A 27,982-nucleotide genomic window follows, 5' to 3' on the forward strand; every position below is an offset into this window, starting at 1 on the left:
TTCTTGATGATTCAAAGGAATACTAATCCCTAAAAATGTTTTGATTAGTCAATAAGTTTTATAAAGGGATAAAAATGAAAACTTCAAAATATGCAGTTCCCAATGCATTAAAAATTAAAACTAAAGATTTTGAGTTTTACTCAATTTCTAAATGTGCATATTTTTGCAGTATACTATACAATGTGTACAGACCAGTGTTGTTAATCTTACTTTAAGATGTAATAAGTTACAAATTACTTCTCCCAAAAAGTAATTATAACTGTTACCTCATTCCTTTAATGTTCTACATGTGTTTACATGATACATTTTTTAACATTTGACATTAAAGATGTTTATATTAACTGATTTTTTTTGTTTAAAAAAAAAAAAAAAAAAGAAATAATAATAATAAAAATAAAAACATGTCACACTTTTTACATTTAACCCCCCAAAAATAAAAATACCGATATCATTTTTTCCTACTGTACTGAACCTGCACCGAACCGTGACCCCCGTTCCAAGGTACGTACTGAACCGGGACTTTTTATCGTCAACCCTGAATATATATGGTGGAAAACACTCAGGTGACTTGAAGTTCTGCTCTGAGACCCCCAATTTGGTCAAATTTCAAAATTGTCCTATATGCATGTGTGATACATTATTGGAAAGTTTAAAATCTCACATTTCTAGGGGAAAATTTTTTGAACAGGAGGGCATTTAAAAAAAAAAAAAAAAAAATTAAACCCCAAAATCCTTTCGATCTAAAAACTTCTGTCTCACCGAGTGTCAAAACACGGCTGTGAATGGCCGGACTTCTGGGGGATTTTATGGGTGAAACAAGGTATTATAACAAGGGTCGCAATTCAGAAATCGCAGACATCAAGTCGTGGTCGCGATTTTCTTTTTCAAATATTTACCCTTCCAAACGTTTTTTCTTTTTTCAATTTTTTTTTGTTTGGATCGATTGTTCATCATCTAAAATATCGGGGAAAATGCAATAGTAACAAAATGAAAAATAGAATTAAGCGATAGTTATGAGGTAGTGTGTAAATACGTCATGGAAATCTATTAATTTTATTGTGACGTAATTTTTTTAAAGTTTAAAATATGCAAGTGAATTTTTTAACGAAACACTAGACAACAATTAATGATTCTAAGCTAAAATGCTAGACATTTCAAATATTTACCTTTTTATGACTGGGTTGAAAAAAAAAAAGCGGTTGCGCACTGTCTGTAATTGGGGGTCTCCAGGATAAAACTGACAAATAAAAAAAAAAAGTACGGGGGCTTAATGCGCCATGAAACGGCGATGGCAGCTTATAGATGTATTGTTCTATCAAACACAGCTCTTTTGGCTTCAAATACAGCAGTTTATTTTTAAAGAGTGATGCAAGAGCAGAAACCGCTTTTTCAGTCTTGTCCGAGTTTTATGCCATATATATACTGTGTGCATGTATGTATGTGTATATATATATATATATATGAGTGTGTATGTATATATGCTGAATATATATACTGTATATATATATATATATTGTATATCAATATACAGGTGAAGCTCTGAATCTCCTGCCTCTCTTATCTTTGCTCCAGTTTTGATTTTAAAAAAAAAACAAAAAAAACCCACAAGATTCATGGACATGTCTTTCAACAAAAGTATAGGGCAAGTGACTATTTTTGCTCATTAAAAATACAAAGGACAGTGCCAACTTGGTGATGATAAAGCACACTCAGCAGAAAAACACATTATTTTCAATTAACTGTACGCACCTGAATACCACGAAATGCTAAAAAAAAAAAAAAAATTGCCGAGAGTTTAAGATGAAGCTCGCAAAGCTAAATGCTAATGAGAACGCGAATGCTATGCTAACGCTCCGCCTAACCACTACGCCATCATTATGGCGTTTGCAATGGCGTCACGACCTGGCAGTATTTGTTTATTTTACATCATTTGGGCTTGCATTTCATAAAACCTACAAAAATAACTTTCGTCAACTTAGAAGAATACAAAGTACTGTGTATCACAAAAGTGAGTACACCCCTTGCAGTTCTGCAGATATTTATTTCTTTTCATGGGACAACACTGAAAAAATGACACTTTTACACAATGAAAAGTAATCTGTGTGCAGCTTATATAATAAGTTTATTTTCCCCTCAAAATAGCCATTAATATCCAAACCCCTGGCAAGAAAAGTGAGTACACCCCTTAGAAACTACGTACATTCCTAAATGTCCAAATTGAGTACTGCTTGTCATTTCCCCTCCAAAATGTCATGTGACTCATTACAGGAGTGCTGTCAGCATTGCTGCAGAGATTGAAGAGGTGGGGGGTCAGCCTGTTAGTGCTCAGACCAGACGCCGCACTCTAAATCAAATTGGTGTGCATGGCTGTCACCCCGGGAGGAAGGACATTGTTCCAGTAATCCATGTGCTTGGTTGACATGTCTTCAGCAAACTGTTTGCGGGCTTTCTTGTGTACCGTCTTCAGAAAAGTCTTCCTCCTTGGGTGACAGCCATGTCAGTGCTGTTCCATGAAAAGATATACGTACTCAAATATCTGCAGAAATGCGAGGGGTGTCACTTTAGTGATACACTGTATGTTACTTTATGAAGATTTTTTTTAAGACGCATGATCACTAAGTAGTGATAAATATGTTGTTAGAATATAACATCGAGGCTGTTTTTAAGTGGCAAAGGAAGAATGTGATTTTATTTTTAGTGCATTACAAACAATACATACTGTATAAAATTCAAAACTTTGGCCATGGCCACAGAATTGGAGTGTTCTTGAGGTAGTCCAGGTATCCTGGGTCTGACCCCCACTTCTTCATGGCCTGCCTTTCGAGGATGGGAATGCCACTGACATGGCGCAGCAGGAACCAGACAAATAGCGGTGACGCGACACTCAGGTACTGAGGACCTTGCATCACTGACGAGGCTGAGAGCCACAGACCTGACCACTGCAGTATCTCTCCAAAATAATTGGGGTGTCTGCTGTAGGCCCACAGTCCGCTCTGGATGAACTTACCCTAAAGGCACGGATCATGAAATTGGATTAGATTGATGCTAGTTCTTAGCTGCGTTTGAGTGGGTTACTTACGATATTATCTGGGTCCCGTTTGAAAATTAATTTCTGCTGATCAGCGATAGCTTCGGTGGCAAAGCCGATGCCCCAGAGGGTCCAACCGAGATAGTCCCTCGTTCCCAGAGGTGTGTCCCGCGTTTCGCTGTTGAGCATAAGGGTGGGCAGCAGAGTCACAAACACCCACACAGCTGGCAAAAAGGAAAGGGAAACATTTGTTACACATCGTTTTGAACAGAAAAAACAATCTGCAATGATAGAAGTTGGCTGAACTGGTAAGACTAGTGTCTTGTGTAAACAATAAAGTGAATTTGAGAGTATTTTTTTTTTTTTTTGTATTGTCAAGCAATATGTGATTTAGCATAGTTAGTCATACTTAAAATGGTGTTTAGTGACCAGATTTACAATGGGTGATTGATATCACACAATACCCTAACTCTAGAAGGCGTATGTTTTTTACACTAATATCTCAATTTCTCCTGGTTTGTTTTATTCGAGTATAAGTAGCCATTTTATACAGACAAAGCCTTTTGACAATGTCATTTTTGGGGAGAGTTTGTCACATTGCTACTTTAAATTATAATCTTAACAGTCAAAGAAAGACAGCCACTCAGAATAGCATACCGCACGAATGCTATTTTTAGACCCCATGGCTGCTTGACGTCACCATCATAAATCGGAAGGGGGTCAACATAGAAGCGCGCTCGCATACAACCCATGCTAGTACTGCTTGTTTTCTGCCAGTAATCTTTCAAAAAAGAACATGCCGAGTAAACACTGCTGCTATGGTACTTGTAGAAACGACTCCAGACATTACAACCGTCCACATATGAAGGATGTTTTCTCCATACGTTTCCCGAAGCCAAAAACTCGGAAAAATATCATTACAATGGTTTAACTTGCGCGGACGTGCAAAAGACTAGTTTAACGCTAGCAAGGTGAAGCCATTCACCTTCATATGCAGTAAACATTTTGTTGGGGCTGATCATTGCCTGTCACACCCTGCCCCGAAGAGGTAAGCCATTTTGATATTTTTACTGATTTTTTAGCGTGGCGTTTTGCCGTGCTGCGTCTGTCTGACAATGAATGACCTGAAAATGTTTTTAATTTTATTCATATATCACAACAGTCATGTCGGCCCATATTTCTAAAATACGGATATTTAAATCAATTAGCCATATTTGGCCTCGGTCTTTTTGTTAGTAAGCCTGCTCATGCCTACAGGTAGGCTCTAGATTTAACAGCTTTACCTTTTCTGTTGTAAAGAAACAACCTTAGTAAGGGGAAAGAGTAAATATAGTAATAGAATTAAGATTTGTTATTAATGAAAAAAATTAAAAGTTCGTTGGCTGTCACCGAGTAGCATTTGCGATCGCTACACAAAAATAGCAATATAAATTAACCCCAAGAATGGCCAGAGACTTAAGAGAACCGGAGGATATAATATATACAGTAAGAAAGACGGCATATGGTGGTAAAGGATAGCTTGTTGAAAAAGGAGAATGTCATTGTCAGTGGCGTAAGGCAATGCACACAAGAAAAAGGCGTCGATAAAAAACTACCTCTGGATCAGGTCGGCTCTTTTCCCAGTCTTTTTCAGCTCTCTGCACTCAAGCTATCTCTTTAACTGAGCATTTTTATGCTCTTCCGCATCTTTACCAGTGAATTTGGCACCAGGGACATCATTTTCGGACAGAATAGTGTACCGCACGCAACATGTCACTTTTGCTCATTAATATTCATGACGTTAGCAACTGTTGCTGGGGGGGGGCAGCTCGTATTTGTCCCTCAGGCTAGATGCATGTAAATAGTGTACAAACGAGATGTTTACTGAGCCAAACCTAACAATTCTGTCCGAAAAGGATGTCGATCTGTAGAACCATGGCCCCCAACAAAATGCTACTGCATATGAAAGTGAATGGCTTCACCTTGCTGGCGTTAAACTGGTCTTTTGGACGTCCGCACAAGTTAGACAGACCATTGTTTACATTTTTTCCCTCCAAGTTTTTGGCTTCGGGAAACGTATCAACAAAACATCCTTCATAAGTGGACGGTTGTAATGTCTAGAGTTGTTTCTACAAGTTCCATAGCAGCAGTCTTTAATCGGCATGTTCTTTTTTGAAAGATTACCGGCAGAAAACAAGTAGTAAAAGCATTGGTTTTCTGCGAGCGCGCTTATATGATGACCCCTTCCATTTTACAATGGTGACGTCACGCAGCCTTGTGGTCTAAAAATAGTATAAGAGCGGTACGCTATTGGTAGGTTTAGCTCAGTAAACATCTCATTCGTACACTATTTACATGCATCTATCATGAGGGGCAAACACAAGTTTGACCCCCTAGCAACAGTTGCTAACATCATGAATATTAATATGCAAAGGTGACGTGTTACGTGCGGTAGGCTATTCTTCAACCTCAGTGGCTTTGCCCCCCCCCCCCAAAACAACAACAATGGTTCTAGGTCAAGGGTCATCAATCTTTGATACACAAAGAGACATTTTCTTTTGACAGTTTCCCCTCCCAAAAAGATAATACCAGGAGCCACAAAAGCCCGTTGACATCTAAGATTCAATAAACTGTGACAGAAAACACCAGTTAATCTATCGTTTGCCTACAGGGGGTTGAATAGTTTATTTATTTATTTTTATATTAGAATGGCACCATCATTTTCAAATTTAGAGTTACGCTTGAAAAACTGATATTCTAATTCAAATCAAATATTCGTTAACCCATTGATTACCACTGACGTTGATTTTGGGTCACTGCCTTTTCAGTAGGCCAAAATCAACTGGCTGTAAATGCCCCAAAAGCAAAAAGAATTGACCCTACAAATGCCAAAAAAGGAAAAGGAAATGACCGAAAATCAACATGAAATGGCGTGAAAGCCCTCAAAATTTACTCATTGGCTGCCATTAACGGCCATAGACGTCCAATCCATTTGAAGTGGGAGGGTGGCAGTGAATGAACGAATTCGCTGCCACCCTCCCACTTCAAACGGAATGGGCGTCTACTAGTGATAGAAAAGGATGATTGGGCATCCAACATACTAAACTGAGCTAAGTTACAACGAGCCACATGCGGCTCTGGAGCCGCAGGTTGCGAGACCTATTTGCCGTTTGAGCATTGTCTCGAAGAGCGTAGCTGCTATTCCTGTGTTTTTGAATGTCAAACCTCGAATGAGTTGACAATGCATCCAGCATTAAGTACCTTGAATAGTCCAGTACACAAAGAAAGTGCCTGGGCTCCCTCGGACATGGTCAAACCTTCGATCTTGGCCGTCCTTCAAGATCCGCATGAAGAGGAATGTACCCAGCCTGCAGGAAAAATACTTGTTAACCACCAGTCGCATTAACCCAGGCATTATTCATTAACCCGACTTTAGGATTTCTCCGCTGACCTCAGCGGCCCAGATGAAACTTCACTCTCCTTGTGTTGGGCGTAATAGTGAGATATTGCTGATTAAAACCATTGAACTGTCCCCCACCCCGATGAGAATGTAAATGATTGGACGGTTGTTGCAATGTCACGGATTAAAAATAATATTTATCATTGACCTCCAAGTAAGAAAAGCAGCCATAATGAGGGAGCATACCTGAGCCCCCACGCTGTAACCAGCCCTGTCTGGACATTCTGACGAAAGTGGCCTGCCCTTCCCCATAGACGGCTCAGGTGGGCAAGCAGTATAAACGTGCCAGATCCTGCAAAAGACAAAGCAAGAAGTGGATGGCTGCTCGCCAAGTAAGGCGTGTTTTCATAAATCTTTTACCCAGGAAAGAGTGGGTAATTGGTTCCAAGGTTCAATGGTGATACAGCCCAGAAGTGCAGTGGAGAAGCGGCAAGGGACAGGAGCGGGCGGCACGAAAGTGTCAAGGTGAAATCGGACGACCACATTGAAAGGTAAGTTAAGTCATTACTTGTACAGCAAGAATGGACTAAATCTGTGCTTCTTAATCCTGGGGCCATTGTATTATATTAATCATATTTATAAACATAACAACATATACTACCGTAAGTGGACATGCCCAAGGTGTCAGGATGATGTAAAATTAAATATTTAAATTCGCTACCACAATACCTAACCTGATCCTGGCGTCAATCTCTTTTTGTGTGTGTGTAAACTCCCATACCTCATTATGTTTTGATTGGGAATGGTACACCACAAATAATAACGTTTCAGACATGTCAAATGTTTTTCTCCAAATTGATGTAAAACCTGCTCTGAGCTTTACGACGCACAAGTAGGAGAATGCTGTCGTCGAACGCTAATTTAAACTAATCACGAGTAAGGTCATGATCACAGTAAATATTTGTATTAACAACAGTGAGTAGAGCACAAACTGAGCATGCCTTCTTGTGCCGCAAAACCATGTATTGAAACATGAACATCTTTCAAACTGTCGTAAACTGCAGCCCATCTGTCATTTTTATCTAAAAAAACGTTACCTGTCTGGGACTGAATTTTTGTGCCACCAGGTGAGTATTGCTGCACTTAAGACATGTTACATAATTGCATTTGTAAATTCCGTACTGACATATTTATAGTAATTTCAACGGTGTCTTCTTGTTATTTGAAAGCAAAGTATTATGAAGAGATTAAATGAGGTAGGTGGGTAGATACAGTAGGTATGCAGTAGGGGTGTGACAAAATATCGAAATGTTGATATTAGAGCTGCAGCTATCGATTATTTTAGTAGTCGATTAATCGATCAGCTAGTTAGTTTGAATAATCGAGTAATCGGATAAGTAACATAAAAAATTTAAATACCTGAGCTGAGCCTCAAACGGTATAAAAAAATAATAAATAAGGATCTAAGTACAATAAAAGAACAATTGGCTATCTTGCATAACACAAGTCCGCTAGCTTAAATGCTATAAAATGCTAACTGTTTTTTTTTTTTTTTTTTAAAAAGGTTTTTTTTATTACAATGCTCTTAACAAATGGTTCAGGCAAAATACATATAAACTAAATTACGAATGCATTAAAAAACAATCGCTCATACAAAAACTTAGCTTACGTTGGTCTTAACAGGGCGCAGCTGGATTCAGCTATGTGAAATGAGGCAGACCTTTGGGCAGTGTATCCACCCTAATCAATAAAACAAAATGCAAACAGTTTCAAAATAAATCATTAAAATGCCACTTTAAATGAATACTCGAAGCAACAAAATTTAATTAATTAATTAAAAATATTTTTTTCTAATCGAATACTCGAGTTAATCGATTAATCGTTGTAGCACTAGTTGATATATCTTGATACTTGGTATCCCAAAAGGTTATCGATATGCTCCTGCCAAGAATCGAGATATCATTTTAAAAAGGTGTCAATGTTTAAGAAAAAAAAAAAAAGGAACCAACAAGTTGCTACCAAATTCTTCCACAATAGTGTCTCAGTTAACTCTAAGGCTGCCATTGACGGTGCTCGACGCCCAATCCATTTAGACTGGGAACGTTCGTTCATCCGAAACAAGAGCATTCGCAGTCATTCTGTCTGATTTTCGGGGCATTTACAGGTCAGTTGCTGTTCATTTACAGGCCATTTCCTGTTGAGTTTGAGTCACTGCCTATCCATTTTGGTGATTCCCAGGTCACTTCCTGTTCTGCAACTCAAAATAAACAGGAAGTGACCCATAAAATACCCCCAAATCAACAGGAAGTAATTGAAAATCAACAGGTAAATGACCTTAAATGGCCCAAAATTCCCTCATTGCCTGGCATTGACTGCCAATGACAGCCATAGACGTTCAATTCAGAACATTCGTTCATTCGCTGCCATCCCTCCCACTTCAAACGGATTAGACGTCTACTTTCTGTTTATTAGTTGTTTGTACAATATCCTAGAATGATTTCCTGACCCATTTATCGCTAATCGTTGTATTGCCACATCGTCAGATCATCATTGTCGTGAGCTTTGTATCGCAAATCGTATCGTATCGTGAGGTACCAAGAGGTTCCCACTCCTAGTATGCAGGCAGACAGTTAACTAGGTAGGCATGTATAGACAAACAAGCAAACAAACAAAACAAGATTTATTTTTCGAGTTTCTAAAATATACCTGCTCACTTTAATAATGTAGTTATCATTACTGTTATTAATCTTGATTCATGTGATTCTCGTCCATCCACTGTACGTCATCAATGCAAACCAATGGGCGTGTTGTTTCATAAGCGCTTTTGTAATACTATTAATACGACTCTTTTAGCATTGTTATGGAATGCATCCCAAAAATGATTGGTTGAGGAATCCAGTTCAGCTAAAAAGTTCCCCTGAAAAGCTCAAAAGTCAGTTTGCACGAGTACTAAAATTGAACAAATTTTACAAATAAAAAATGTTTTTACCTGCCAAGTCGTAGAACTTCTCGGTTTTGAACGCCGCCGCCAGCGCCCAGCCGGCCCATTGGATGCCGAGGTCGGTGACAGCACATTTAGCTACCGTGCTCCCCATGATGAAGTCACTTAGGTCGACCAGCAACTGCGGCGCAAGAGTATTTGTCATGGGGCCACTCCTCCTCTGAAGTTGGCTATAAATTACAGGTCATAGTTCGGAGTAGGCTGCCACCATGTTTTTTTTTTTTTATGGGGCGTGGTTTGGGGACAATGACTTGTGGGTAACGTAGTCATTAATGTGATCCCTCGTTTTTCACGTTTAAAGGGAACCGCCCTCCCCCACGAAAATCGAAAATCCGCAAAGTAGAGGCGGAGCTTATTTACATGAAAATAAAACATTTTTTTAGTTTTATTTTGTCTAGGGTGTGTTCAATGTATTTGTTCAGATTTAACAACACTGGAAAGAGATACATATAAGACATGTTTTTTTCCCTTTTTTCCTCAAAGTATAATAAAAAAAACACCTTACACGTTTATGTATATTTTTCTAAATGGTTTTTAAGCACTGCAATTGTAATAAATATGAAATAAATTAGATAAATACAAAAGAAAACGACGATTTTTACATGTATACATGCATACGGCGGAAAACACAGAAAAGACTGAAAAAACAGTTTCTGCTCTTGCACTCCTCTTTAAAAGAAACTGCTGTATTTTAAACCAAAACAATTGTTGTGTTTGATAGAAAAATATGTCTAGATGCTACCATAGCAGATTCATGGCGCATGAAGCCCCCAAAATAGTTTTATTTTGTCCATTTTACCCCGAAAACCCCCGTTTACAGACGTCGCACAACCGCTTTTGTTTCAACCCAGCCATGAAACGAAGGTAAATAATTATATTTATCACGCAAAATGTCTGTCGGTTTTAGCTTAGAATCATTAATAGATGTCTCATATTTCGTTTTTAAAAAAAAAAACGACTTTAAAAAATTATTCACTCACATATTTTAAACTTTTAAACAAATTATGTCTCAATGAAAAAAATGGCGTCTGTAAAAAAGTCACGGATATCTACCTCATAACTATCGCTTAGTTGTATTTTTTTTTTTTTTTTTGTTTCATTCGCATTTTCTCCGATATGTTAGATGATAAATAATCGATCCAAACAAAGAAAAATTGGGAAAAAAAAAAGTTTAAAAAAGGTAAATATTAGGGCTGTCAAAATTATCGTGTTAACGTGCGGTAATTATTTTTTTAAATTAATCACGTTAAAATATTTGACGCAATTAACACACATGCCCCCTCAGATTAAAATGACAGCAGTGTAATGTCCGCTTGTTACATGTTTTTTGGTGTTTGGCGCCCTCTGCTGGCGCTTGGGCCCAAATGATTTTATGGGCTTCAGCACAGTGAGTGAGCATGGTGTAATTATTGACATCAACAATGGCGAGCTACTAGTTAATTTTTGATTGAAAATTTTACAAATTTTAATAAAACGAAAACATTAAGAGGGGTTTTAATATAAAATTTCTATAACTTGTACTAACATTTATCTTTTAAGAACTACAAGTCTTTCTATCTATGGATCGCTTTAAGAGCATTTTAATAATGTTAATGCCATCTTGTTGATTTATTGTTATAATAAACAAATACAGTACTTATGTACCGTATGTTGAATGTATATATCCGTCTTGTGTCTCATCTTTCCATTCCAACAATAATTTACAGAAAAATATGGCATATTTTATAGATGGTTTGAATTGTGATTAATTACGTTTATTTAATTTTTAAGCTGTAATCAACTCGATTAAAAATTTTAATCGTTTGACAGCCCTAGTAAATATATGAAAAAGAACATATTGACCACTCCTTGATGTCTGCGATTTCTGCATCACAACCCTTGTTATATTATCATGTTTAACCCATAAAATCCCCCCAAAATCCAGCTGTGGCCATTCACGCATGTGTCTTGACACTCAGTGATACATGCTACATTGAGTTTTTGGATCGAAACAAGGTATGTACGCGATAATATCTCGTTAAAGTCATGGCGTCTGTAATTCTGCTCTTGCTTGCTCTCACCTCCAGATAGGATTTTGCTGAAAAAAAAACATTTAAAAAAAAGTCCTCCTGTTCAAAATTTTTCTTCCCCCAGAAAATTGAGATTCTAAGCTTTCCAATGATGCATCACACATGTATATCGGACAATTTTGAAAGTTGGCCAAATTGGGGGTCTCAGAGCGGAACTTCAAGTCTCCTGAGTGTTTTCCGCCATATACCAATACACTGCTGGCCAAAAGTGTTGGCACCCCTGCAATTCTGTCAGATAATGCTCAATTTCTCCCCAAAAATGATTTTAATTACAAATGCTTTGGTAGTAAAATTTTCATTTATTTTGCTTGCAATGAAAAAACACAAAAGAATGGGGGGAAAAAATCATTATCATTTTAAACAAAACTCCAAAAATGGGCCGGACAAAAGTATTGGCACCCTCAGCCTAATACTTAGTAGGACAATCTTTAGACAAAATGATAGCGAACAACCGCTTCCGTTATCCATCAATGAGTTCCTTACAAGGCTCTGCTGGAATTTTAGACCATTCTTCTTTAGCCAACTGCTCCAGGTCTCCGAGATTTGAAGGATGCCTTCTCCAAACTGCCATTTTCAGATCTCTCCACGGGTGTTCTATGGGATTCAGGTCTGGACTCATTGCTGGCCACTTTATAATATAGTCTCCAGTGCTTTCTCTCAAACAATTTTCTATTGGTTTTGGAAGTGTGTTTTGGGTCATTGTCCTGCTGGAAGACCCATGACCTCTGAGGTAGACCCAGCTTTCTCATACTGGGCCCAACATTATGCTGTAAAATTTGTTGGTAGTCTTCAGACTTCATAATGCCATGCACACGTTCAAGCAGTCCAGTGCCAGAGGCAGTAAAGCAACCCCAAAACATCAGGGAACCTCCACCATGTTAACTGTGGGGACCATGTTTTTTTCTTTGAAGGCCTGTAAACTCTATGTTGAGTTGACTCTATGTCTTTTCCCAAAAAGCTCTACTTTAGTCTCATCTGACCAGAGAACATTCTTCCAAAACGCTTTGGGCTTTCTCAGGTAAGTTTTGGCAAACTCCAGCTTAGCTTTTTTAGGTCTCTGGGTCTTCCTGGGTATCCTACCATAGAGTCCCTTTTCATTCAGACGCTGACGGATAGTACGGGCTGACACTAATGTACCCTTGGACTGCAGGACAGTTTGAACTTGTGGATGTTAGACGAGGTTTTTTTTTTTTTTTACATCATCCGCACAATCTTTCGTTGAAATCTCTCGTCAATTTTTTTTTCCCGTCCACATCTAGGGAGGTTAGCCACAGTGCCATGGGCTTTACAGTTATTGATGACACTGCGCACGGTAGACACAGGAACATTCAGGTCTTTGGAGATGGCCTTGTAGCCTTGAGATTGCCCATGCTTCCACACAATTTTGCTTCTCAAGTCCTCGGACAGTTCTTTGGTCCTCTTTCTTTTCTCCATGCTCAATGTGGTACACTCAAGAACACAGGACAGAGGTTGAGTCAACTTTAATGCATTTTAACTGGCTGCAAGTGTGATTTAGTTATTGCCACCACCTGTTATGTGCCACAGGTAAGTAAAAGGTGCTGTTAATTACACAAATTACAGACGCATCACGATTTTTTTTTCAAAGGGTGCAAATACTTTTGTCCGGCCCATTTTTGGAGTTTTGTGTAAAATGATAATGATTTTATTTTTGTTTCCATTCTCTTTTGTGTTTTTTCATTGCAAGCCAAATAAATAAAGATATTACTACCAAAATATTAGTAATTGCAATCATTTTCTGGGAGAAATTAAGTTAATTAATCTGACAGAATTGCAGGGGTGCCAATACTTTTGGCCAGCAGTGTATCTTAGCAATTTCAAATAAAATAGTGTATTTGGGGGGGGGGGGGGGGGGGTGCAATCTATTTATTAAGATTTAATAGCATTGGAATGAAAAACATACAGTATAAGAGATTCTTTCCCTCAAAGTTTAACTAAAAAAAACTTATAGGTTTACGTATAATTTTTAGAAATAGTTTTTACGTACCACAAATGTAACGATAATGATATAAATGAGATATACTGTACAGACCAAAGGTTTGGACACACTTCATTCAATGCAACACAAATAAAGGTCCCAACCCCATGGGGAAAGCAATAAATTCCAGTAATTAACCCTGAAAAGTCATACCTGTGAAGTCAAAAACCATTTTAGGTGACTCCCTCTTGAAACTCATCAAGAGAATGGCAAGCGTGTGCCAAAAAGTATCACAGCAAAGGGTGGCTACTTTGAAGATATTGGAATATTATAGATTATTTTTGTTATTTTACCTTTTTTGCTATGTGCATAATTCCACACATGTTCATTCATAGTTTTATCACCTTCAGTGTGAATTTACAATGTAAAAAGTCACGAAAATAAAGAAAACGCACGAATGAGAAGGTGTGTCCAAACTTTTGACATGTACTGTATATAAAAGAAAACAATGATTTGTACATGTGTACGTGCATAGATCTTAACAATTTTAAATTAAATACTGTCTTGTTTTGTTTTTTTTTTTAATTGAAAAAAATCTGCGATGGACTGAGGGCACGAAGCTTGAAGTGTGAAGTAGAAAGGAATCACTGCACATGGCTGGCAAGAAAGGCTTTGGGGATTCTGTTGTATGAGCTGTTCAACTAAGTTTTGTATACAAGACAGTCACACGTGTTAGTTAATTGTCATGCCTGATCTCATTATTAAGTAATTCTAACATTAATTCATAATTCAATCATTCGCTTCGCTGTCAGTCTTCTGAGTTCATATCGATTGTAGGTCCATCGCCATCAGTGGCAGTGAAACATGATCATTTTACTGCCAGCCGACCCAATTGAAATGGATTGGACGTCTATCGGTGTCATTGACAGCTAATGAGTTAATAACCTTTCTAGATTTGAATGACTGCTAATCAGCGGGATATGAAAGTAAAATGAATAATCACTAATTATTTTGTGTCATACTCTGACAAGACTAAAAATGGCAGATCGTACAAGTCCTAAAGGCAGCACCGGAGATTTTGCCAAAAAAGTCCAAAGACGGCTGAGCAGAGGCAAAGAAAAGGCAAGCCTTTCGATCTGCGACATTAAAACATGAGAAATTTTGACTGCTAATTATTCTTACTTCTTTTACTTGCAGGTGCTACAGAAGCTTGGAAAGTCTGAAGAGACCCGGGATGATCAATTTGAACTTTTTGCCCAACAATTCAATGACCAACAGGTAATGATTGGTGGATTCTTTTTGGATGCAAAACAATGAAAGCCCTTCATTTATTCTCGCTTCTTGCCTGTTGGCAGATTGATGGCAATAGAATTTACAAAGACCTGAGGAACTACATCGAAGCCGTCAGAGGTGACACTGTGTGTTATTGAAGTGGTAAAGCTGCATTTGTGTGTGCGTTTTTCCTCACATTGTCACTTTTGCTTCTTCCAGACATGCGAGAGGCCTCGAGACGTCTTTCACAGTCCCTGTTTGATGTTTATGAAAGTGACTGGGTGGGACAAGAAGACATAGGAGCCATAGTGGAGGTCAGGCCTGAAACTAACCTTACTTATACTAAAATGAATACTTCATCTCATATATTATATGTCTCTTTCAGGGGGAGGATCTTCTCTGGAATGACCACGAGGTGAAGTTATTGGACCAAGCCGTTCGCACTATGGAGTCCTATGCAGGCCAATTCCCAGATGTCCGGGTAGGTCGATTCAACACGTAAGATCACACAGTACTTGCACAATATGGATAAAGAATTCAAAGAATTTTAACTTGAAAAAAGTTGATTCAGTCATTCTTTCGCTGCATATACCACGAAGGACAGAAAATGACTGCAGTATAGATAAAAATGTTCTTGTATGATCACTCATTTTATGACTATTAATTCTAATAAAATTACATTTTTTCTTCATAAAATTATCCTCCCCGTTTTCTTAACATTCCACCATTAATACACAATACCCATAATATTCCAATTTTATTCTCTTATTATTAGAAACTATATTCCTGTAACTAAATCTTTTTTCCTCATGTTTTAGTTTAATATCGTTTTAGTTCAAATATTTAATCAAAGAACCTCCCCCTCCCAACCGAAAATGATTATGTCCGTAAAGACAAATTTGGGGGCAACTTGGATTGTGTATGTGCACCTACTACCTAATGGTGTGGATGCTGAGCAGATTTTTTCCATGTGTCTTTTCAGGAGAAAGTGGCCAAGAGGGGTAGGAAACTGGTGGACTACGACTCAACCCGTCACCATCTGGAATCCTTGCAGATGGCCAAAAAGCGAGATGACATCAAGATCCTCAAAGTACTCATAATTACTCGACATTTATATTGCCCAAACTTTTTCTAAAAAAAAACCTTTTCCCACTTGCAGGCCGAAGAAGAGATGGATGATGCTAAACGTGTTTATGAGCGAATCAACAATGAGCTGAAAGAGGAGCTTCCTGTGCTGCATGACAGGTCTATTTTTATTTTTATATACATTTTCCATTTCCTGACTTTCTTGGCACAACATTATAAGGACCTTTCTATATTTCAGTCGAATCGGATGCTACGTGACCGTTTTCTCTGCGATATCGAGTTTAAGAGACATTTTCTACAAGGAAATGAGAACGGTATGCTGCATTATGAAGAGAAATATATGTTGATATTATCATGTATAATTATACTTATTCATTCATTGCTGTTCTGTTACTTTCAGGCTTGTTCACAAAGTGCCTGTTTTCCTTTCTGTAAACATTTGAACTCTCCTCCTCAAAGATTTCATAAGGGCACATGAGATTATTTTGTTTACACTTTATATTTTTCCATCATGTATGAGTCCATGGGGCAGCTTGGCTCAGTGGTAGACTAGTCGTATCTCAACACATAGGTTGTGGGTTTGATTCTCCCCCTTGGTGACCTTGTCTAGGTATACTTGAGCAAGCTACTGAACCCCACATTGCTCCTGGTGCTGCATCATCTGTAGGTGAATGAGGATATAGCATCAAAATGCTTTGAGTGCCTTAAAGGTGGAAAGGTGCTATACATGTGTAACTCCATCTACAATTCCATGGTTCAGCCCTGGAGGCTGGGATAAACTTGCTCCCTGGCATAGGACTGTCGTTTCGGGCGGTCCTTCTGAGAAGGAGCCTTTTTCTCTTATTCCACCTCTGATAGGGGTGGGTGTTGGAGGGTTGCGGGGGGCAAGCCCAGGGTGTTTCACAGTTGGACTTTCTTAAATGATTCTTTCCCGCCTTTTTGTTCTAAGTTAATTTGATGCTTTATACCATTTTTAAAATTTATTATTTGTATTATTTCTTGCTTTTGGCTCCTGAATTGTGTGTTTTCATGTTCTGTTAATTACGACAGGGGTCTCCAAACTACACAAAAACTAGACCGGTTTCAAGGTATAACGTGGTATGAAAACTAATCAGGATCGTTATCAGGCTGCTGCAGAGCTTGCTGATGAGCTGATCATTTGATTCAGGTGTGTTAAAGGAGAGTAACACGGAAAACAAGCTGGATAGGGGCTCTCGAGGACCGGGATTGGGCACCCCTGTAGACTGTAACAAGAGGAACTATTGTTATTTGGGTTTGAATTTCCCGAGGGACACATATAGTTGACGGACACAGGAAGTCTATGTTGTGTTACGTTTGTTATGGTCATTATGGTTGCCGAGTTGAAATAAACGTTGACTCAAATGAGTTCAAGAAACTAAATTCTGTGCGTTATGAAGAGTGAAAAAAGCAGAATTTAACACAGACGAAATCATTCGACCAATCAGAGTGAAGTATTACCGTAACAAAATGGTGACGTCATGTTTCCACAATGCTCGGCAACGGATCGCCGCATACGTTTTCTTCAACACAACATGGCCGTGTCAAAAAAAAAAAAAATCGGTCTTATATATATATATATATATATATATATATATATATATACATATACAGTGCCTTGCAAAAGTATTCGGCCCCCTTGAATCTTGCAACCTTTCGCCACATTTCAGGCTTCAAACATAAAGATATGAAATTTAATTTTTTTGTCAAGAATCAACAACAAGTGGGACACAATCGTGAAGTGGAACAACATTTATTGGATAATTTAAACTTTTTTAACAAATAAAAAACTGAAAAGTGGGGCGTGCAATATTATTCGGCCCCTTTACTTTCAGTGCAGCAAACTCACTCCAGAAGTTCAGTGAGGATCTCTGAATGATCCAATGTTGTCCTAAATGACCGATGATGTTAAATAGAATCCACCTGTGTGTAATCAAGTCTCCGTATAAATGCACCTGCTCTGTGATAGTCTCAGGGTTCTGTTTAAAGTGCAGAGAGCATTTTGAAAACCAAGGAACACACCAGGCAGGTCCGAGATACTGTTGTGGAGAAGTTTAAAGCCGGATTTGGATACAAAAAGATTTCCCAAGCTTTAAACATCTCAAGGAGCACTGTGCAAGCCATCATATTGAAATGGAAGGAGCATCAGACCACTGCAAATCTACCAAGACCCGGCCGTCCTTCCAAACTTTCTTCTCAAACAAGGAGAAAACTGATCAGAGATGCAGCCAAGAGGCCCATGATCACTCTGGATGAACTGCAGAGATCTACAGCTGAGGTGGGAGAGTCTGTCCATAGGACAACAATCAGTCGTACACTGCACAAATCTGGCCTTTATGGAAGAGTGGCAAGAAGAAAGCCATTTCTCAAAGATATCCATAAAAAGTCTCGTTTAAAGTTTGCCACAAGCCACCTGGGAGACACACCAAACATGTGGAAGAAGATGCTCTGGTCAGATGAAACCAAAATTGAACTTTTTGGCCACAATGCAAAACGATATGTTTGACGTAAAAGCAACACAGCTCATCACCCTGAACACACCATCCCCACTGTCAAACATGGTGGTGGCAGCATCATGGTTTGGGCCTGCTTTTCTTCAGCAGGGACAGGGAAGATGGTTAAAATTGACGGGAAGATGGATGCAGCCAAATACAGGAACATTCTGGAAGAAAACCTGTTGGTATCTGCACAAGACCTGAGACTGGGACGGAGATTTATCTTCCAACAGGACAATGATCCAAAACATAAAGCCAAATCTACAATGGAATGGTTCAAAAATAAACGTATCCAGGTGTTAGAATGGCCAAGTCAAAGTCCAGACCTGAATCCAATCGAGAATCTGTGGAAAGAGCTGAAGACTGCTGTTCACAAACACTCTCCATCCAACCTCACTGAGCTCGAGCTGTTTTGCAAGGAAGAATGGGCAAGAATGTCAGTCTCTCGATGTGCAAAACTGATAGGAACATACCCCAAGCGACTTGCAGCTGTAATTGGAGCAAAAGGTGGCGCTACAAAGTATTAACGCAAGGGGGCCGAATAATATTGCACGCCCCACTTTTCAGTTTTTTATTTGTTAAAAATTTTTAAATCATCCAATAAATTTTGTTCCACTTCACGATTGTGTCCCACTTGTTGTTGATTCTTGACAAAAAATTAAAATTTTATATCTTTATGTTTGAAGCCTGAAATGTGGCGAAAGGTTTCAAGGTTCAAGGGGGCCGACTACCTTTGCAAGGCACTGTATATAAATATATATATATTTCTTTCTCCATCCCTTTACCCGTGTATAATGCAGACCCATGACTTTACAAGTTGATTTTGGGGGAAAAAAAGTATGCGTTATATTCGGGAAATTACGGTAGGTCAAACACCTGAACTTTTCCCCCATTGAAGAAATCGAAGTCATTGGTATGGGAATACTTCGGCTACAGAAAAGTTACAGACGGCCGCGGCTGAGAGGAAGAGGGCCGACCGACAAGTATAGCATGTTTGCGGAGGGTGGCTGCTGGAGTGGGCAACACCTACAATATGATTTTGCATTTAGCTGACCACCTGTCGCTTTATACAAAATTAAAGGCTAGTAAATGCTGTTATGAACGTTTCCCACCCGCTACGTGAGTTAACTCCAGCGTGTTTAGTGTGTGTCGAGGTGGTAACATAAACAACAAAAAACGGAACTTAGACAATAATTCGATTATTTTTGTTCTGATGATAATAATGATGAACTGTGGCTGAGGGTTTAGGCTCACCTGAAGGACTGCATTTATTTTTAATTTTATGTAGAATATTTCATTATACTTATGTTCCAATCTGCAAATCCAAATCCAAATCTTGTTGTATGGAAAAAAAACTTTTTTTTTTACCCAGACATATCAAAATAACACATTTTAGAGCTGTAATTGCAATTCCGTGATACCATGAAACCGTGATTTTTTTTTTCTTTTCCTAAGGTTATCATACCATCAGAATCTCATACCGGCACATGCCTACTCAAAACTGGTCCTCAAGGGCCGTTATGGGTCCTGCTTTTTGGTCTAACCAATACAGTATGGAAAGCTGAACCATTGAGATTTTTGCTAAAACAAGCTGAACCTGACTGCAATAAACTGATTACACTTGTAAAACACCAGATTGGTGAAAAGGTGTTGTCTTGTTTGTTTGGAATAGAATAGAATAGAATAGAATAGAATAGAATAGAATAGAATAGAATAGAATAGAATAGAATAGAATAGAATAGAGAAGAATAGAATTTTATTGTCATAGTCAGCAAAACAATGCACCCACTGCAGCCCTATATGGAATATTATATTGGAGACCTCTGATAAAAAAAGAATTTTAAAAATTGTAAAAATTAAAAGACTCCGGCTATCTTTGCCTCAACTTTGTTTCTCTTCAATTACAACGGATAAACAAAAGGGGGGAAAAAAATCTTTGTAATCCATCCTTTGTCTCTTCTAGCTCAACATGGATCTTCACAATGTGGTGAAGGAACTTCAAGGACAGTATCCAGACAAAGTGTTTGCTGTCAATGGAATACAAAGGTCAGAGCTTTACAGATTTCTGTTCCATATGCTAGAAGATGCTCATCTAATGACAACAATAACCAGCCTTCATTCAATTTTAGCCCAACTTCCTTGTCTGCATTTTCATCGCTATCTTGTTCATTGCTCCAGGTATGGCTCCCTGAGGAGACGAACTCTGATGTCCCCTAGGGCTTGGAAAGCCAGCTTTTCAGAGTTCCACAGGAATTACAATCCAAAAAGTGGTCCAAGATTCAGTTTTAGGTCCCCGGAAAAACCTCGTCACAGTACTTTGTCCAGAGAAAGTAGCACCATTGCAGTCTCCCCACTGTCACCAACTCTTGAGAGCCCGACTGAGTCGAGCCGTGTTGAGATGCATGATCTATGTGCGCAAGAGGATGCTGTGGAAGTGGAGAACAAACCAGTGCCAGAAAAAGAAGATCCCAATCGGGAACATGAAGAGGATTGTTTGAAGGTAGAAGAAGAGTCTGAAGCAAAAAGCCCCGGACAGCAAGAAGAGAAGAAACAAGATTCTCCGCCCAGCGAGAGCAGCTGTGAGCTGAACAACTCGTGTGACTCTGAGAGTTTGGAGCTGCAGCTGACCACAGGAGATGACGATCTGCTGCACGTTGACGACTCGGGCCGCAGCTGTGATTCTCTCAAGGCCAAAGGACAAGAGAACGGAGACGTTTCGGGGCTTAAATCTGAAGAACTGGACAAGGTTTGACTCATGTTTTACACACTTCTAAAGGCTGATTTATGTTTCTGTGTTCCGGTGACATCAGACCTACACCGCTAACGCAGATCTGATTTATGACCCTATGCTGTCGCCTGACGTGCATCTCCAAAAATTTCTGACTACACATAACGTCAATGCGTGTGACGTGAATGTCAAAGGACTGTGATTGGTCCACTTAGAATGTTGTATTCGGTTCCTGATTTTCAAAAATTCAAACACTTCCACAAACATCTTCTGTGTCGCCTACACTCCAACATTTGGATTAACAACATTGATTGTTCAATATTAATTAGTTGCAGCTCCAAATACACGCGTTCCATTTCCATTGCCATTGCAGTCTATGACCGGAGGATAACAAAGGAATTAGGCAATAGTCCCCCAAAACCGTACAAAGACAAAGCCACAACTCTCAAGTGGCTTGGTAGTGAATTACAGAGCAACGAATTCCCTTGACGCAGAACTTCGAATGCTCAATGACGATGTAGGTTCTACGCCGTCACTCCGCCGTCAATGCAACGCAGAAGCATAAATCAGGCCTAAGTCCATATAAGACATGTCCGAAGTCAAGAGCCCATCCCCGGGGCTGCGTTTAAGAAAAAAAATCCATTTCACTTTTAAAAATCTATATCAAGTTCCATCAAATGTGGTGCCTTTACATACAAGTGTCAAAACAATCAAGATACGAGCCATGGCTGGTGGACTTTAACACAACCTCTTTGTTTAAATTCACAAGAAATAAAGACAGAGAATTAAATGTTGTGTATTTGACGAATATATCACTAAAGATATCTGAACTCAAATTCAGCACTAACTCATTTCATGACGATATGATACAAATCCGATTCTTTGGACAGCGATACGATATTTGAACTGAATCAAATCGTCAACTATCATGACTATAATATTGGCAAATATTGGATAGTTCTCAAAAGAAGCGATACCGTATTGTAATGTCATGAAATTGTTGATTTACACCCCTACTGCTTAGTAGTTTAACCTAATACGTTTTAGCTGACTAACTACTCCCTTACTATACCACACAGCGTCTTTACAGTAGTTTGGCTCAAAGGAGCCACATTCTATACGACACGTAGGAGAATCTTTGTGACATATTTTCAGCGCATATGCAGTTGGTTGCGTTGCAAAAACACAACAGGCCGTGAAGACCCGTCGATATACATATACAGTGGGGCAAATAAGTATTTAGTCAACCACTAATTGTGCAAGTTCTCCCACTTGAAAATATTAGAGAGGCCTGTAATTGTCAAAATGGGTAAACCTCAACCATGAGAGACAGAATGTGGAAAAAAACCCACAAAAATCACATTGTTTGATTTTTAAAGAATTTATTTGCAAATCATGGTGGAAAATAAGTATTTGGTCCATACCAAAAGTTCATCTCAATACTTTGTTATGTACCCTTTGTTGGCAATAACGGAGGCCAAACGTTTTCTGTAACTCTTCACAAGCTTTTCACATACTGTTGCTGGTATTTTGGCCCATTCCTCCATTCAGATCTCCTCTAGAGTAGTGATGTTTTGGGGCTGTCGTTGGGCAACACAGACCTTCAACTCCCTCCACAGATTTTCTATGGGGTTGAGATCTGGAGACTGGCTAGGCCACTCCAGGACCTTGAAATGCTTCTTACGAAGCCACTCCTTTGTTGCCCTGGCTGTTTGGGATCATTGTCATGCTGAAAGATCAAGCCATGTCTCATCTTCAATACCCTTGCTGATGGAAGGAGATTTTCACTCAAAATCTCTAGATACATGGCCCCATTCATTCTTTCCTTTACACAGATCAGTCGTCCTGGTCCCTTTGCAGAAAAACAGCCCCGAAGCATGATGTTTCCACCCCCATGTGTCACAGTGGGTATGGTGTTCTTCGGATGCAATTCAGTATTCTTTCTCCTCCAAACACGAGAACCTGTGTTTCTACCAAAAAGTTCTATTTTGGTTTAATCTGACCATAACACATTCTCCCAGTCCTCTTCTGGATCATCCAAATGCTCTTTAGTGAACTGCAGACGGGCCTGGACGTGTACTTTCTTCAGCAGGGGGACATGTCTGACAATGCAGGATTTGAGTCCCTGGCGGCGCATTGTGTTACTGATAGTAGCCTTTGTTACCGTGGTCCCAGCTCTCTGTAGGTCATTCACTAGGTCCCCCCGTGTGGTTCTGGGATTGTTGCTCACCGTTCTTGTTATAATTTTGACGCCATGGGGTGAGATCTTGCATGGAGCCCCAGATCGAGGGGGATTATCAGTGGTCTTGTATATCTTCCATTTTCTAATGATTGCTCCCACAGTTGATTTCTTTACACCAAGCGTTTTACCTATTGCAGATTCAGTCTTCCCAGCCTGGTGCAGGTCTACAATTTTGTCTCTGGTGTCCTTCGACAGCTCTTTGGTCTTGGCCATAGTGGAGTTTGGAGTGTGACTGAGTGAGTTGTGGACAGGTGTCTTTTATACCGATAATGAATTAAAACAGGTGCCATTAATACAGGTAACGCCTTGTTAGACCCCGTTAGAAGAAGTTAGACCTCTTTGACAGACAGAAATCTTGCTTGTTTGTAGGTGACCAAATACTTATTTTCCACTCTAATTAGGAAATAAATTCTTTAAAAATCAAACAATGTGATTTTCTGTTTTTTTTTCCCCACATTCTGTCTTTCATGGTTGAGGTTTACCCATGTTGACAATTACAGGCCTCTCTAATCTTTTCAAGTAGGAGAACTTGCACAATTGGTGGTTGACTAAATACTTATTTGGCCCACTGAATAATCACTTTAATGTCTGAAGACCAGAGAAGGAATAGAGTGAAGCTTAAAATATGTATCGGTGACAAAATCAACGTAGGTCAAAGCCTGTATGAGATCTGGGATGATGCAAAAATTGTAGTCCAACTCACCTCTGTCCTGACCACAAGTCTGCTGGGGATACATTTATTCCTATTTAATAGAAAGCCTTGGACCCTTCACTCGTGAAAAATTAAAAGCCTTCAAAAATCTGCAGGCCTACGATTATTTAGTTTTGACTTAAAGGAAAGTTGGGCCAATTTCTCCTTCTTTTTCAACGTCTTGTTTGTGCTGAAAGTGGAATACCGGTATATACTATGCAAATTTTGTTTATTTATTTATCTAATCGTCTCGAAACAACATATACGTACGGGGGTAAACAGTAAACAGGGTGTTCCTCGCCTCCCACTTATAGTTAGCTGGGATAGGCTCCAGCACCCCTGTGACGATTGTGAGTTTATCGGTACAGAAGATAATGAACAACAAATAAATAGTCTTTAAAATTCATCATGAACAAAGTGAGCTTCACAAACCCTGTCAGTATCAGCAGGAATCCAGTGCTCTGTCATAATGACATTCTTGTCAAAATAGCATATCCGTATCGCGCTTTTCCACAAATTAAATGATGCTCAAAGCTCTTTAAAGTACTGAGAATACTTGTTAAATTATTGCAATAGTTGTGCACCAAACCTGTGTGGCGTACTCTGGACTGCATTTGGTAAAGTTGAGTATACATATATGTACATATACTGTATGTGGCGCAAAACACTCAGGTGACTTGAAGTTCTGACACCCCAAATTTGGCCAAATTTCAAAATTGTCCGATATGCACGTGTGATATATCATTGGAAAGCTTAAAATCTCAATTTTCTGGGGGAAGAAACATTTTGAACAGGAGGGCATTTAAAAAAAAGAGAATTTAGTGTACACTGACTTTTTAACACTTTTTCAAAATTTCTATCATTGTATAATGACTAACTATTCCGATACTCATTTTCCTTAATTATACTGTGATGTTTTTTTTCATTTACTCAAAGGTAACTTTGCCTTATGCAGTCAATTTTTACAGAGCTCCTAAGGGGACTTGGAAGTAGAAAAAAAAAAAAGCGAGGAAAATAAAAAAGTTGACATAAAAAAGGACACGGAAGACTTTTTTTCTGTTGAAGCAACAACAAAAAAAGCTAGGGAAAAAAAAAAGACACGGAAATTAAAAAGAAAAAAATATATATAATTTTTTTTTTTCCCATCGAAGCAAAAAAAAATATCTTTTTTTGCATCGAATCAAAAGTTTTATACTTTGAAGCAAAATGTTTTTTTTTACTTTCAAGCAAAAAACAAAAAGTTGAGGTTGAGGTAAAAAAAATTTTAAAAAACACATAATTTGGCTATTTGAACGTGTGTTGTGCGGCTTAATTTCAAAGTAAACAATGGCAACAATGGAGCGTGTTCACCCGTGGGGCAGGTTAGTTGAGTTTTGCTTTGAAATAAGCCTAAAATATGATGACACAAGATTAATTCTTGATATTAAGTACTGTTTCCAAATAAGCAGAAGACATTTGAAGCGAGTCTTAAACTTAACCAGACTTTTTCGTCAGAAAACTTTCTGTGCTTTGGCGGTCCTTGTTGACTTAGTTAGCAACCAATTGCTATATTCCGGACAACTACATGGTTACCAATGAATGCCCAGCAAATGCAGAGAAAACGGACTCTGTGAAAGAAAAGAGGGTGTTTGTCTTGTTATTATCTTCCAATTATCTTCCCAAATTTATTATTTTATTTTTATTTATTATTATTTTTTGCTTTTGCTATGATGTTAACTTTTTTTCCCGTTTTTTTTTCTTCAATGTAACAAAAAAAAAAAGGCTAAATGTGATTTTTTTTTTTTGCTTCGATGTCATTGTTTTTTTGTTTTTTGTTTTTGCTTCGACCTGTATTTTTTTTTAATTTTTTTTTTTTGCTTTGACAAAAAAAGAAATCTTCCGTGTCCCTTTAGGGGCACTTTTTTTTTTTTTTTTTTAAGTCAACTCCCCCCCCCACCCCTTTTTTTTTTTCTTCTTCTTCCATGTTACCTTCCTTAAGGGCTCCATAAATTTAATATGACAAATCTGGTGCCACCTTAAAATCTTAGCGAATGTTAGCATAGCATGTGAAGTGAGCTCATTGTTTAAATTCACAATTTAAGTTCAGGTTCAAATCTTGGCTCTGGTCTTCCTGTGTGGAGTTCAAATGTTTTCTGTTTTTCTCGGGTACTCTAGCTTCTTCCTACAGGATAAAAAAGTGTATTTAAGTGTTTGAGATCCAGTATTTGTTTCCCTCTCAGAAAAAAGCGGTTTGTTTCTCCTTCTAGGCAGCTTCTGCAGACTCGAAGAGTACAGAGGTGTAATAAGTCCACTCTCTTGGCCTCAAGGTTTGTGCACCATATGTAACAGTGAGACTTGTTTTTGCCAATTGTGTCTGTGCTTGACTTTTCTTGTCTTGTTGTGTGATAATGTGAACAGCTAAGCAGTAACAAGACTGAAGCCAACAGCTGTTGCGGAAGGAGGAATCTGCATCTGTTCTTGAACACCCTCCCACATACTTAGCATCTATTTTTTAAAATGCCCACTTTGAAGACACAGCATAGAAGCAATCGTGATATATAATATCTAAGTAATACAAGACTTGTTTTTATTTCTTGAATGGAAATGGTAATCCTCAATTCTTAAGTATGAACCAAAAACTGCATGTAAGTAGCTAATTAATGAATCCCTGTGAAATTCACATATGCCACTATTCATATCTACAAATGAGTGTAGTTATCAGTGTAAATTAGAATGAAGCAGGAATTTAGTCAAAATGAAATACATCTTGTTAGAGCAGCATGGTGTCATTTTTGTAAAGTTCTGTAACATCCTAAAAGACCCCCACTTGGAAAAATGTTTAAAACCAATGATATATTCAAATAAATGAAACCATATTATGATAATCAACATTCAGTTGATTATTAACTAATCGTCATGTTCATTTGATTGAATGTTGACCCACGTTATAATTATCCTGTGTAACGATGTATCTACTTTCTCTTTATTATTCTCACATTATAATGAAATAAATGAATGTGAACCAAAGTAAATCAGTTCATTTTTAAATAAAGTTTAACAGCTATTATGTCAGTAATAACCAATAGCACTGCCGCAAAGTTGCATTAAACTCAGTTTGCTGATGTCTCCGCCTCATGTAAACCATTTAAACATTCTGACTTGGCTTGCTGCATTTATTCAAATGTCTTACTTGTTTTTAAGGGTAACGATTAACCACACGTCAGAAGTACAAATTGGCAGTCAATATGTAATATTCAACACATGGTGTTGTTGGTTTACGACATCACGTAGGATAAGGAGGTACTCTTGGTTATTAGTGTATATCTTGTTTATCCATTTATTTTCTGGCTTGAATGTTCTCAACCCTTCCAGGTACATTTTTTAAAAACCCTGACAGTGCATTCATTTAACTCATTTGCTTCCATTGACCTCACTAGATGTCCATTCCATTTTGATTGGGATTCACCCCTTCCAGTCAAATTGGATTGTACGTATAGTGCCGTCAATGGCACAAAAACATGAGCATCCACTGCCAGTCTTCCAAGTTTAAATGAATTGGACGTCCATCGCTATCAACCTCACGTAGAGTTAAATACTAAGAAAAAAAACTAACTTGAGAGTGTTACTTGGGGTCAGAACCAGTGTGGATTTCAGTTTTTAAAATTTATATTAATATTACTAATTTAGTTTTTATAAACATTGTATTCATTTATAACTTTATCTATATTAAAAAATATATATATTAAAAAAATCCAATAATAATAAAAATGTATAACTAAAGGGTTTATTACAGAATTTACTAATTTTAACATTAGCATTTCGACCAAGGGCGTAGGTTTGCATAGGGACGGTAGGGACATAACACTACCAACTTTTCAGGATGCTCAAACTGTCCCCACCAACTTTTAGGCAACCTTATTTGCATTACAAAATAAGTTTAGTTGTATTGGGTCATTTACATTGCCTTCCATTATGTTGTGAGGACAGAATTGACCCTACCATTATTAAGTAAATTATTTTTATTATGTTTAGACTTACAATTACCCATTTTTTCCTAC

General features: G+C 38.2%; 2 protein-coding genes across 2 annotated transcripts; one reads left to right on the plus strand and one right to left on the minus strand.

Annotated features, from left to right (window-relative positions):
- Positions 1 to 2,224: 2,224 nt before the first annotated feature.
- On the minus strand, positions 2,225 to 9,625 carry si:ch211-210c8.6 (uncharacterized). Its single transcript, XM_057858553.1, has 5 exons — positions 9,397 to 9,625; positions 6,654 to 6,759; positions 6,269 to 6,375; positions 3,080 to 3,252; positions 2,225 to 3,008 (listed from the first exon to the last, which is right to left on the minus strand). Exons 1-5 carry the CDS (start codon positions 9,551 to 9,553, stop codon positions 2,730 to 2,732), a joined length of 822 nt encoding a protein of 273 aa, XP_057714536.1. The 5' UTR covers positions 9,554 to 9,625; the 3' UTR covers positions 2,225 to 2,729.
- bin2a (bridging integrator 2a) lies at positions 6,829 to 26,887 on the plus strand. The gene is made up of 13 exons (XM_057858543.1): positions 6,829 to 6,958; positions 14,445 to 14,535; positions 14,611 to 14,691; positions 14,769 to 14,823; positions 14,905 to 14,999; positions 15,071 to 15,166; positions 15,668 to 15,775; positions 15,845 to 15,930; positions 16,010 to 16,085; positions 20,248 to 20,330; positions 20,463 to 21,030; positions 26,192 to 26,251; positions 26,343 to 26,887. Exons 2-12 carry the CDS (start codon positions 14,452 to 14,454, stop codon positions 26,225 to 26,227), a joined length of 1,368 nt encoding a protein of 455 aa, XP_057714526.1. The 5' UTR covers positions 6,829 to 6,958; positions 14,445 to 14,451; the 3' UTR covers positions 26,228 to 26,251; positions 26,343 to 26,887.
- Positions 26,888 to 27,982: the final 1,095 nt, after the last annotated feature.

The sequence above is a fragment of the Corythoichthys intestinalis genome, chromosome 2 (genome assembly GCF_030265065.1).
Source record: "Corythoichthys intestinalis isolate RoL2023-P3 chromosome 2, ASM3026506v1, whole genome shotgun sequence".
NCBI classification, from domain to species: Eukaryota; Metazoa; Chordata; class Actinopteri; order Syngnathiformes; family Syngnathidae; genus Corythoichthys; species Corythoichthys intestinalis.

Bases quoted from the DNA above. Each gene is read 5' to 3' on its own strand.
- si:ch211-210c8.6 (XM_057858553.1), bottom strand. From the start codon at position 9,553: ATGACAAATACTCTTGCGCCGCAGTTGCTGGTCGACCTAAGTGACTTC. The intron at 6,376-6,653 runs GTATGCTCCCTC...TTTTTCCTGCAG, and splicing joins GTTACAGCGTGGGGGCTCAG to GCTGGGTACATTCCTCTTCA. The intron at 3,009-3,079 runs GTAAGTAACCCA...CCGTGCCTTTAG, and splicing joins AACGGGACCCAGATAATATC to GGTAAGTTCATCCAGAGCGG.
- bin2a (XM_057858543.1), top strand. From the start codon at position 14,452: ATGGCAGATCGTACAAGTCCTAAAGGCAGCACCGGAGATTTTGCCAAA. The intron at 15,000-15,070 runs GTCAGGCCTGAA...TGTCTCTTTCAG, and splicing joins ACATAGGAGCCATAGTGGAG to GGGGAGGATCTTCTCTGGAA. The intron at 21,031-26,191 runs GTTTGACTCATG...TTCTCCTTCTAG, and splicing joins AATCTGAAGAACTGGACAAG to GCAGCTTCTGCAGACTCGAA.